The sequence below is a fragment of the Pezoporus flaviventris genome, unplaced genomic scaffold (assembly GCF_033815535.1).
Source record: "Pezoporus flaviventris isolate CSIRO_AGI_PZ_B2104156 unplaced genomic scaffold, CSIRO_AGI_Pfla_v1 ptg000002l, whole genome shotgun sequence".
Classification (NCBI taxonomy): Eukaryota; Metazoa; Chordata; class Aves; order Psittaciformes; family Psittacidae; genus Pezoporus; species Pezoporus flaviventris.
Window position 1 is genome coordinate 76,145,706 of NW_026892550.1, and position 13,316 is coordinate 76,159,021.

At 38.6% G+C, this 13,316-nt stretch overlaps 1 protein-coding gene across 17 annotated transcripts in view; it reads left to right on the plus strand.

The window, feature by feature from the left end:
* The window catches only part of AFG2A (AFG2 AAA ATPase homolog A), a 226,077-nt gene that overhangs the window by 67,416 nt on the left and 145,345 nt on the right, over window positions 1-13,316 (plus strand). Inside the window, exon 14 of one of the 17 annotated variants that reach the window (XM_061444255.1) lies at window positions 10,488-10,596. The exons of 15 other annotated variants lie outside the window; for them this stretch is intronic. In XM_061444255.1, the coding sequence (XP_061300239.1) occupies window positions 10,488-10,519 (32 nt within the window). In that variant the 3' untranslated portion in view covers window positions 10,520-10,596. Of the gene's footprint in view, window positions 1-10,487; window positions 10,597-13,316 lie in introns of those variants that run through there. One more of the 17 variants, XM_061444219.1, reaches the window with a different exon arrangement.

The window sequence follows — 13,316 nt, forward strand, 5'->3', positions numbered from 1 at the left end:
ATTTCCAAGCTGATGATTTGGTGCTGGATTGTACAGTGAACCCATAGTCCCTAAAGAGCCTGAGCACTCTGTTTGAATGCAGAGGTAGTTTCTGTGTTCAGGTACATATGTATGAAGTTTCTCTTTAAGTCCAGAACTTGTTTTTAAGATTCATCTGAATTCCTGTCTCTCCCTTCCCCTGCCTCCTTCCTCACTGATGAAAACTTTGTTTTCTCATGAGTACAGCAAATATTTCCAGGTGTGCAAAAGTGATTTTTGTTTCCAACTATTTGATTGTCAGAGTGTGGAGAGCTGAGTAGTAAATCAGCCTTAAGGCTGCTATGGTTTTAAAAACCAAAATCTTAGTGGTGACAGCTGAAGAGCACAGTGACTTTTTCACTCAAGATTTATTACTTGCCTGAAAAGAAGGGTTGGAGGGAAAACTTGCTGGGCTGCATATTTTCTTCTTTGACAGATAGACTATAGAGCCAGGATAAGTTGGCTTCATTTTGTCTGTGAAAACATACATCCAAACAATGTATGTAAAAATATAATAGCTTTACTTCAAATAGAACAGAAAAGTAAATATGCCTGCTCCTATCCTGTATAAGGGAAAGCGTTCCTTACATTGACTCAGTCATATATTTTAGCATCACTAATACCATAAACTTTTCTGCGACACATACCAGAAAACTTTTGAAGGTATCAAAGCTTATTTGTTTCATTAGGAAAAGTACAGATATGGGATGGTAAAGGCAGAGGGCCAAAGTTTGTTCTTACTCATACCTCCTAGACTCACCAAGTCTGGATGAGGAACGCAGGGTGTCAGAAAGCCTCCAGGTTATTAGCAAAGTGGAAAATTCAAAAAGTATTGATGTTTGCTATGTAAATACCACCCCTCAGTTCAATGAGTCTGTAACTTTGACACCAGGTGGGGTCTTTGTTTTACTTTTTCAACAGTAACATGGAAATGACACTGTATTTGTGAGCTAACCTGGGAACATAGAGTAGAACCATAGAATCATTAAAGCTGGAAAAGACCTTTGAGATCATCGAGTCCAACTGCTAAGCCAGCGCTGCCAAGTTCACCACTAAACCATGTCACTAAGCGCCACATCTACACACCTTTTAAATACCTCCAGGAATGGTCATATGGGATTAAAATGAACCAAGCTTCTAAAAATGGGGTGCATTTGAGCAGTACGTGAGGACTGGGTATTAATTCGTACATGTTGGGTTGGGTCAACTCTGTTTTTCACGACAAAGCAAACAACTTAATCTAGAGAAGTAACACTGATTTTATGGCTGAGTTTCATGTACCCATACAGATTTTAACTGCTAAAACTTTTGTGCATGCTTATAAAGGTACAGGTTTTCACATCCTACTAGAGAACAGTCTACATGATGATAAACCATTCCTTCTAAATCCTTCCAGTTCACTCTTCCTACTTTGTGTCACTGTTTGGATTGTGCAGGGGAGGAGTACAGCTGAGTAACCCTCCAGAGACATGTGGCTTGGCTATGTTCCTGTAGAAGCATCCTCAGGAGCTGTCAGGGCCTTGGTAGTTTGCAATTGGGGATACTGGGTTTCACAGCAGATAAGCAAAGCTCAGCAAGGCATTTTTCACAGTCAAGCGTGTTGGATGGCATGCATCTTATTATATTTAATAAGCCTCATTAGGCTACTGATAACAGCTAAGGAAGAGATGTTCCAAAAAGTTTTAAATATTTATGGAAGTGATGCTGAAAAAGATGTTAGTATAGTACTGTGAGATACAGAAGCTAGAGGAACAGCCGCAATTATGGTACTTGGGCTGTAGCCACGGACACACTCAGGGCTTGCTTTGCAGTTGGTCTTCTGCCCAGCTTTCCTCTTTGTGGATGCAAAATGCACAGTATGTATGGAGTTTATTGTGTATACTATATTGAAAGAGCATTATAGAGAATGTTGTTTGAGCACACATGAGTTAAGAACTGTCATAGGTACGATTGTGTGTATAATCTTAATTCTTCTTTGTGCATATGCATCAGAGTGCAATCTTTATGTACATTAATTAAAGTGGTATTCATTGTGCATGATTAATTGAATTGCATTAATTTAGAAAATTATTTTTACAAGTCATTATGATTGCCTCTGGTTACTTTAATGCCAAATTTACTTTGGAGGGCTTTGATTTACACTGTTTAAAATCAGATGAGCAATTTCTGGGGGGAGCGTTCAGATTCCATTGTTCGGTGTCATATTGAGATCTTTGTGGTTATCAGCAGTACTGCACTCTCTAGGTCTGCCACAGAAAACATGCTTGCTTGAAATAGGTGATAAATTGACAAAGTTATTGATAATATATTGATAAATTCTTTTGCTGTTCTCTGTGGGGTGTAATGTGAAAGAATGGTAATGGGTAGATAAATTACTTTTTCAGTGGTAATGTTTCTTCCAACATTCCATAAACATAACTCCTTCCTTATATTCTTTCTTTGGTATTTCTCCATATTCAGTTTGCCTGCTCTCTCTTTATGCAGTATTCTCTTGGTCTGTATTTCCGGCGTCTACTGACTTCATGATCTTCAGCAAACTGTTAATCTAATCTCAATATGATTCTTGATTCTAGTCATTTTGCTTAGTTGATATCTTTATTTCCCTCTGCTTGTGCTTCTCATTGAATGTATTCCTGCCCAGCCAGAATCCCCCAGTCCTCTTTTTCTTCCCAGGTTTCCACATGTAGATTTCTTTCTTAATGAGTATCAGTTTTGCCCCAGTGTCCACCTTGGCTTTCAGTTTGTTCACTTCTCATATCAAACTTTTTTTCTCGTGGAGTCAGTTCTGGTGTTCTTCGTCTGCTCCTCCTGCTTGACTTGATTCATGTAGCTCCAGTAAGGGGAGAAGTAATTTTCCTGCTCTCATTTTGAGAGCCTGGATCCATCATGACCTGAAGAATCCTGAAGCCTTGGTAAGGATCTGTCTTTGAGTGGTCAAAAGTTGGAAAATGTATCTGCAGAATGTCAACAAACCTCACAAAGCTATTTCAAATTGAGATGTTTCGAGTCTTTCTAATGTGGTCAGGTCTCAGCACCTCCCTTCAAAGGTCAGGGTGAAATAATTTTATTTTTATTAATTTTTAAAAATTGTAAATAAAGTAACGTTTTCCCCTGTCTCTTTCTCATGCAAGAGTTGAAATGTTTTGACTGGAATTTTATAAAAAAATCAGTTGAAGGCAGCCAGCCAGCTTGGAAAGGACAAGAAGTTCAAAGCTCAGAATAGCATGAGGTACTAAATGCATGATCTTAGAATGTAGAATGTTGACTGACTTTTATAGTAGGTGTTGATACTTCTCTCTCCCCTAGTAAGGTGGAAGCCATTTCAGTAAAAATGGAAGCCATGGTGAAATAGAAAGCCCAGCATTGTATATATAACTGATTTAGTATCAGCCATACTGGAGTGCAGCCTGGGAGCTTGAAGTGGCCAGCGTACAATTTCATTGTTTGATGGAATGCTTTAAGGCGGTGACGGTTTCAGGTTTAGGTTTAGAAAACCTCTGAGCTTTATAATGAGCAAGTTGGAGTATGATCAAGCTTTATATATTAGTAAAGAACTCTGAAGAGATGTTGAATTTGGGGATTAGTTGATACACACTTGTTTCTCAGTAAGGATATTAGTAATCTTTTGCTTAAGGTTCTTTCTGAATATTAGATGCTATCATTAGTCCTTTCAGTTGATTAGGACTATTTTTTTTTTTTTTGTTTATGAAACCTGTGTGGGGAGAAGGAAAAATAGGACATCATAGGCAGAATTTCTGATTGATTTTTCTTTTGCGTTGAAGGAAATCAGGCTTTACATCATCAGTGACGAAAGCTGGATGTCTTGCACATATGATGTACTTGCTGCATAAGGATAAGTGAAAATACCATTTATGTGCAGTACATATAACAATAAAAGATAATAGCTTCGTTCAGGAAAAACAGGTTCCTTCTTAAGATTTTAATTATTTAAAAAAGTTCTTAACATTCAAGCGAAATGAAGGTAGTACTATTATAATAAGAGAAAAAGGAACCACCCGGGATCACTGATTCATAATATGTCATTTTCATAAGGTAGGTGGAAGGAGTGCAATGCCTGGGCTATATAAACATCTCTTGTGAACAGTGGAAACTTGGTGGATGACTATTTAGGTCACTGGAGTACCTCAGGGTTGCATGTGCCAATGTAATTTAATAACAAAAGCTTGTTTGAAGCTTTGTATGATTTGATGTATATACAGTTGTAAGAGTTGGCTCAGGATCTCAACAGTTTGCTAGATTTTTGGAATAACCTAGAAAAACATGTGTATTATAAGGTATTTGAAATTGATTGAGAGAGAAGGGTCTGAAAGTCAAATGAGTATTTTGATTGGGTGGTGCCAGGGAATGGCTGGTAGGACTCAACAGTTCTGGAAATCTGGTGACTGCTACCTTTGGGGGTTATGTTCTTACTTTGTTGAAGAATTTAATTAATCAGGGTGTAGTTACTTCTTTGTTTTAAATGTGTGGCCCTCTGTGGCAAATTAAGCTTTGTGCTGCAGAGAAGCATATACCACATGTACGGCTTTTAATGCCAAATCATCCTTTGTGCCCCCATTCCACACATCTCTGTTCTCTGTTTCTGGCAAAGCAGCTGGTTCTTAAAACAACTGATACGCAAACCTGAATCTTTCTCTGCTTCACACCCTTCTACCTTTCTATGAGTTATATAATCTTTTCTTAAAAAAAAAAAAAAAAAAAAAGACTAACAGTAGAGAGAAAAAACCTTCTGAATGACTGGAGTCAGTGAACAAGGTGCAGAATGAAAGGAGAGCCACTGTGCCTTAAGCAGAAAATGTCTTGTGCCTTTGATCATCCTTTCTGTCCTTCTCTGAACCTTTTCCAGATCTGTTATATCGTTTCTGAGAGAAAGGGATCGGGACTGCTTACATTATCCAAAATGTGGCTGCAACATGGGTTTGTATGGTGCATAATGATTCTTTCTGGTTTGGTCTTTACTCTTTTATTAGTGGTTCTGAATTTTTAACACTTGGTTTGCTTATATTTGATCACTGTGAATAGCTGAGGTAAAGTGTTCATCACTGTCTATTAAAACTAGAAGTGGTAATGATTCATCTTGCAGCCCATCCGTTTATATATGAAGGAAAGATTGAATTTCCCAATTTTCCATGTTCATTGCTTTGCATTTACTTATATTGAATATTATCCAATTGCTAAGTCTCCTGAGAGTCTTGAACAGTTCTTTACCCTTAGTCTTCATTCTTGTTGCTTTGAATAACTATAATCAGGAATGATGGCTCCTGTATTACGTAATTCCTGTGGTATTAAACCTCATAAAGGAGATGCAAAGTAGATGAGATGAAGGGGTCTGTAATGTGTCACGATAGAGAGGTAGCACAGGAAAAGTCTTTACCCTGCCAATACATGCTGTTATCTATAGACAGATCCTGACAAGCACAGTTGGACTCTCACTGAAAACAGAGGAATGAGAGATAAAGCATCACACAGTATAATGAGATTAAGACAGTTTGAATTCCTTTGTACACAGGTTCTGTGTAAGTCTGGCATTGGTTTTGCTATGTCTTGTCAGAAATGAGCATGATAGGTGAGCTACAGGTCCTGATGTTGATACATTTGGAATTAAGTACTGTGAAGGGGGGAAAAAAACACCAAACCAAAACACAATAAAAAGCACAGATTAGTTTCCAGCAGGCTAAGAAATACATTGTTTTGAACAAAGCATGCCTTTCTGTTAGAGCTCTTGCACACTAGCCAGCATTTATTCAAAATAAGCAAAACAAAATTATAAAACCCAAGTCTTTTAAAGAGAAAAAATATTCTAAAAGAAAGCTGTCTGTGCACCACAGTGTACCTTGTTGTGTGGAGAACATGAGCATGCCCGTCTTTTCATAATGAGAAAATAGTAAAGCAGGTAGTCATTGAGAGAAACTAGCTGGTATGCAAAAAGCAATCTGTGAGGAGGACTAAGTCTTCACAACAGGCAGCAACACATGCAGAAAAATGCTGAATACCAACCAGTCTGGGGAAAACACATGCCTGACAGTGATATACAGAAAACGGAGGTTATCACAGGGTTGGGTCTTGCAATGGAGAGTGTGTACTTGAGATTGCAGATAGCTTAGCTGTGTTTTAGAAGTTGTTTTTCTTAGCAGTGAATATTTTTTGCAGAAGTCACTGAGCGAGAAGAGGCAGTGTTAGCCAGTTTGCAAGGCAAGTCTTATTCCATTACTTCACAAGGAGGCACGTGAGATATGTAAGCAAGAACACACACCAGGGTGTGTGTGTTCATCAGTCAACATATGAGGTGTGTGTAATTGGCAACCACACATCTTGGAACATGTTACTGCACCTATAAAATGGCCATTTACATTAGTTTTATTAAGGTATGCAAGTGCTAGCTTACAAAATTCTAATTTTTTTAAATGAAATTGGAACACCAATCTTCTGTGCATTTAATGATGAAGTGCGTTAGTCTTTAAATGCCTGTTTTAGTGCTTAAGTACCATTTTGATCTGATATCTGAACTTCTCTGTTGTCTTCATGCACTAATGATGCCATTTGAGTGTGTGTGAGAAAATCTATAGCTGGCTTCATCCGTGCTCCTCAGAACTTCCCTGCCTGTATTTAGAAACAGTGCATTTCCCAGGGGAACTAGAGTGCAAACTTTATTCTTCACTCAGAAACATTGGCTGCAGAGGATATTGTTTTGGTTCTGTGCAACTGAAATCGAGATAAGCAGTTCATTTCTTAAATGAAAGGTATGTCTTAGCTAGATCAGCAGTACTGGCATGTGGTAAATAATGCACTTACATTGTTTGGAAAATAACTAATGGGTTTTTATTGTCTTGCTCGTGTGCATTTTGCTATCAGAATGTAGACATGCCACATGAACAGGAAGTGTTTTATGCTATTGCTTCAACTGCCTCCTCTCCAGAAAAAGTGTTGTCAATGAATGGAAGAGCGCAAAGAATTGGTGTGAAGTGGAAACAGGTTATGCTCTTCACTGCAGTTTATTGCTAGCGTTGTGCCTTTAGAAGTTTGGCACCTTCTTCTTGAAGACGTATATATCCTTTGTGCATGAAGAACAAAAATGTTTGTAGTAGTGATGGGAACAAAGTAAACCATCTGTAGTTGCTGTAGGCACTGTAAGTGAGATGCTGTTCTGTCACTGCTTCTCAGGAAAATTGTTGATTTAACATTCACAGAGGACAAAATTCTTCCCTCTTCTATGACTGTGAAACCCCACTACATCTGAAGAGATTTCAAAGTTCTGACTGAAGGGAAAGTTCTGTGTTTCCTCTTTCTCGGTTACTTTCAGTTCTTGTGGTCAGAGCAAGAAAAGGAAAAACGCCACCACTGAAGGTCCTAGATTGTTTGCAGGATTTCTACAAGATCATTTAGTTTTGTAAAGAATAGGAATTGGTTCTGTTTTGGTTTTTCATGTGAAAATAGTGTATGTTTCACAGAAAATGCCACATCACAAATAAAGAAACTGTTTAAACAGACACATTTTCACAACAAAGGCATATTTTGATGTGATCTGCCAGCAGGGCTGTGACAGAACACAAATAATGTAAGTTCTTGGAAAGAAAAAATATGAATTGGAGCCTTTAACCGTCTGTGACACCAAATATATTTTAAAATAAATTATTTTAATTAGTACTCTTCTTAGAGAATAGAAGTTGTGGTTTGCTTCAGAACCTCCAGGATTTGTGTACCTGGTGTGCCACCTGAAGTTCTGGGCTTTTAGAAAAACCCAAACTCATTATTCAGATATCAGCCTGTTTTTTTTTTGTGTCTGGTTGTGTGGGTTTGGGTTTGGTTATGTTTTCCTTTTTTGGTTGGTTGGGTTTTTTTGTGTGTTTTTGTGGGGTTATTTTTTGGTGGTAGGATTTCCATGGGTTTAGTTACCTTTATAACTGTTTTCTTTTCACCATAAGCTACTGTATTCTGTGAACTGTTTTCTCTCTCCTTTGATTCCAACACTTGAATCATTTATGCATAAGCTTTGCTTTAAAGATAAGCATTTGTTTGAATGTTTTGAGAACTGGAACTTTAGGTACTAGGAAAAAAGTGACTAAAGTAAGTGTCTGATTAGCCAGAAATACACCATGGAATACAAACTGGGCTGAAACAGTCATTGTTTTGGCAAGTCTGAACCCTTTGAGTTTTAACAGTCTTCTTATTAAAATATATTTATATAATATGTTTAAGTAATAGCTTATTTAGGTATAATCATTTGATTCCTCTCCTGCCACCCATTTTTCTCATATAACAAAGGAATGAAAGAACTACAGCTTTGCTAAATGAAAAATTAAAAAGGCAGGTGGGATATAAGAGCTCTCCCGCCTCATTAAAAATTAGGGAGAGAGTGAAAATAAGCAAGGTATTTTCACAGCCAGATGGTTGTGGTGCCCTGAGATTATGACTTTTTGTACACGCACAGTTTGCTCAGTCACTTAACTGCAGACACTTGGATAAGCTGAAGCTATTCTTACATGCAAGAGGAGAATAAATTTCTTATTGCTTCAATTTGAGATGACGTATGCATCTAAATCGTGCGTTGTACTCATAAAAGCGTTCTTGGTTAGGAAAAAATCCCTACAAGTCTTGTCCTCATGCACAGTGTGGTCTTTTGCAAAGTGGCTGGTAGGTATAACTGTATTCATGCCTTGATTCCATCATTTCAGCATCAGCAATCAAATCAGCCCTTTGCAAAGTATTTGCTATCTTGAAGGAAAGAAACCAGCAAACTATGCGGGTCTTGAAAGTGAGTTTGGTTTCTTTCATGTATGTATGTGTGTGTTTCATTGGGATACAATGAAACGAAGACTTTACATAATATCAAAAATTTGTGTGGCAAATGGGATTGTTGTGATGTTCTGCCTTGCAGAAGAAAATAAAGGTAGTCTATCACTATTTTATATTTTCCTTATTTTTTTAGTAGTTGCTTCAGCTATGTTTCTCTTTAAGGAGTAGCTGTTGTACCTAATTCTCTGTTTCTTCATATCACAATGGTCCTGTGTGTTAAATACGTTTGTTTCAATAGTCATCTTATTAGTCATCTTACATTTTCTGTGTTTGTTTATCTGAAAGTTAGCTGAAGGATGCTAATTATCAAGACATCTGGTGTAATTTGATTTATTTAAACATAAATACCTGTTATCTCTAATTTGGTCTCAGGAAGTGGAATAAGAAACTGGACATTTTGAAAGCTTTGTGCACATGTTTTTAAATGGCTCTTCAGGTTGCCAAAACATGGGGTCAGCAGATGGCAGTCAAACCAAAGTTCAGTCTGTTAGCTTGCATGAAGATTTCAAAATATCCTGCCTGTAGGAGAAAGTGGAGAGAGAGAGACTGTGTGACTGTGAGAGAGTTGTGTCAGAAGAGATGTTCTTACACATTTGTAAATAGATATCTGTTTGTCAGACCCTAGGAAAGAGAAGTTTTGATTTCTGCCTGTCTGGAATTTGCATGTGGTTTTTGTTTCAGGGCTTTGTACTTTGGAAGCTCTTGATTGTTTTTTTTTTGTTTTTATTTTTTCTTTTTCACTACAGCTGTGAATATTTTGAAAAGAGCAAACTAAGATGAGGTTTTCTCACTTACAGTCTAAAATCTGTCTAGTGGCTGAAGACTATTCAGTATTATATGGCATTTTTATTTCCATCCTCTTCTAAATAGTTGTGACACTTGCACACCAGTACAGATGCATTTGAGTAGTTGATAAAGTAGTTTCCTGAAAGTGTGCATTCTGTATGACATAGTTGTTACAATGCTTAGCTAGTAAAAGCATGAGAACTGAAGGGAGTTGCAGAGTGCAAAATATCATTAAGCATTTATGGAGCTATTATTTTATTATATTTTCATGTTTTTGTTTTTACTTTCAAACACATCATCAATCTTAAACCCCTCTTTTTTTTCCTCATTTCACCCCTCATTTTCTCATTTATATTGCAAATTCTGTCCTCTGTTGTGTTCTGTCTGCTATTAGGAAGGGAGGGGAAAAAAACCCAAACCAAAACAAGAAAACAGAAAACCTTGTGGGAAAAATTCTCAAAGGTTTTATCATGAGTCAGTATTTTCAGTTCACATCTCCCTTTCCCCTAAAGGGATTAACACTGCTTATTAATTGATGAGCACAGTTTATACTAAGCATTATTTAACATATACTGGTGGTATTACTGTACTTCCTGTTTTGTATTCACAATAATAGGTTTCTGAAAAGTTGCCTTTGTATAAATACCTCACTGACATTTTAGGCAAGTATATTCATGTCTTGGACTAAGCACGAAAGAGTAATGTGTTGGAACACTGCTAAAGAAGGAAATCTCTTTATGTTTCATAAATGATACCCCTAAAGCCTTTTATGTTTTTAAATGACAGCTATGCATTTGTTTTGTTTCTTTACTTCTTGTTATTCTGGCTTAAATTGGCTCTAATAAGCCACAAAGGGAAAACTGTCGTTTCAGCAAGGAATCTTCTTTATGACAGCTGTCCTTAGCAAGCAAGCCTGAAATACTGTCATATGGAAAAGCAAATCTGCAGCATGTATCAGAATGTGTTAAAAGAAAGTGAAAGCTTCAGAATAAATTGGAGCTATTAATGCAAGTACTAATTTCCTTGTATATCTATTAGTCCCATTTAAAGTCGCTTGCAAAGAGTAAGGGAGGGGACCTAAGGAGTAAGGGTTTTCACCAGACTTCATGGCTAAGGTTTGTCTGTAGTGGTTATGGAGCTGCAAAGTTCTTATGATTGTAGAATCATAGAACAGTTAGGGTTGGAAAGTACCTTAAGATCATCAAGCTCCAACCCCCCCTGCCACGGGCAGGAACACCTCACAGTAAACCATGTTACTGAAAGCTCTGTCCAAGCTGGCCTTGAACACCGCCAGGGATGGAGCATTCACAACTTCCCTGGGCAACCTATTCCAGTGCCTCATCACCCTTACAGTAAAGAACTTCCTGTGTATATCCAGTCTAAACTTCCCCTGTTTTAAGTTTGAACCCATTACCCTTTGTCCTATCATTACAGTCCCTAATGAAGAGATCCTCCCAAGCATCTTTATAGGCCCCCTTCAGATACTGGAAGGCTGCTATGAGGTCTCCACGCAGCCTTCTCTTCTCCAGGCTGAACAGCCCCAACTCTCTCAGCCTGTCTTCATACGGGAGGTGCTCCAGTCCCCTGATCCTCCTTGTGGCCCTCCTCTGGACTTGTTCCAACAGTTCCATGTCCTTTTTATGTTGAGGACACCAGAACTGCACACAATACTCCAGGTGAGGTCTCACAAGAGCAGAATAGAGGGGCAGGATCACCTCCTTCAACCTGCTGGTCACGCTCCTTTTGATGCAGCCTAAGATACGGTTGGCTTTCTGGGCTGTGAGTGCACACTGCTGGCTCATGTTCATTTTCTCATCGACCAGCACCCCCAAGTCCTTCTCCGCAGGGCTGCTCTGAATCTCTTTTTTGCCCAACCTGTAGCTGTGCCTGGGATTGCTCTGACCCAGGTGTAGGACCTTGCACTTGGGATGGTTCATGAGGTTGGCATCAGCCCACCTTACAAGCATGTCAGGGTCCCTCTGGATGACATTCCTTCCCTCCAGCGTATCAACCGAACCACACAGCTTGGTGTCATCGGCAAACTTGTTGAGGGCGCACTCAATCCCACTGTCCATGTCAGTGATGAAGATGTTGAACAAGACTGGTCCCAATACTGGTCCCTGAGGGACACCACTCATTACTGGTCTCCAGCTGGACATTGAGCCACTGACCACAACTCTTTGCATGCGGCCATCCAGCCAGTTCTTTATCTACTGAGTGGTCCATCCATCAAATTGATGTCTTTCCAATTTAGAGACAATGATGGCCAAAGCTGATAATGCACAATGGAGGTCATGTCAGAACTAAGTAGGTTTTATTATTGAAAGCTATTTTCTAATGGTTACTCACCATCTGGTTATTGCTGAAATTTATTTTTAATCTCTAGAGAAGGAGAAAAAGATTAGAGATAATGGTAATAAGGACTTTGTTTATATTAACGTTGAAATTGATAGAAAATATTTAGCCTCTGGTAAGGGATTTAAAGTCCTCTGATAATGTTCACATTTATTATTTGTTTAGAATGCATAAAATATACATCTTTACTGAAGTCCCTAAAAGAATAATTTTACAAATGACCCTTTTTAAGTCTTATCTGCCTGTCAGGTGTCGTTTACATGTACCATTTGCAGCATCTGAGCTTATGTGCGTTAGTGGTGTATTGCTGCTGTGGTATGGAGAAAAATGAAGTGAGGGAGCCTCCTCTCATTCAGAATATCTCTGGAGATCAAAGCCAGACTACATGTCTGCTGTTGAATTTGGGCCATCCTAACATTTGCCTTTGCACCTTGCCCAAACTGAAGATGCAGAGGTGTTTTGCCCCTTCCAGAGTGGTCCAGTCTGCGTAGACGGTGAAGTCCAAACGGTAAGTTTTTTGCTCAGGGAAACATGTTTTAGTTGAATTCTGCCACCCTGGATTGACAGAGAAATGCAGTACAGCTTTTGTAGCATTCTTAAGGATCTTAAAGTGTTGGTGCTCTGGATGTAACCCCTACAATTCTTCCTTGAAAAAAAGCTGAATAGATGAAGGCTGCTGGAAAACCTTTCTCATAATGGCCACTTGACGAGGCTTGAAAAGCATGTGTCTATCCATCTCTCTCGCACTAACTTCTGACCAATACTTGTGTAATATGAAAAGGTTACACAATTTCTCATAAATTTCCTACAGTTATCCACAGTTATGGCAAATGCTGCTTGCCCTGACAGCAAGTGATACCCTTCATACCCTTCCTTTCTTGCTCTCCTTCAACTTCTTGCTGAGGGAGCATAGGTGGAGTTTTTGCCAATGTGCAGTGGCTGCCCAGTATTCTCCGTGCAATCATGTGGTGGCAGTGAGAATCCTGTCTAAATAGATGTCCCATCTAAATAGATGCTCTAAAAATAAGTCCTTGTCATGGGGCAATGGGAAAAGATACAAGGGGCTGAGAAAATGAGTCAAAGAGTAGGAGCAATTGAAACTTAACAGAAATACTTTCCTTTTAGTTGGAAGATGGTGTTGCCATTATGGTTGTGTTTTGTAGTACTGTACTTACATCGATGGAAATGTTGAATTGTGCAGATGAGACAGCGGGGCAGTAGGGTGTATCCAGATGTTGGTGGCAGGAGAAAGCAAAGAAAGAGAAGTGTGGATATAAAAGACAGAAAATAAGTTATGTGGGGGTTACTGGAACAAGAATATTGCTGTTGTCTGACAGGGCACTGTT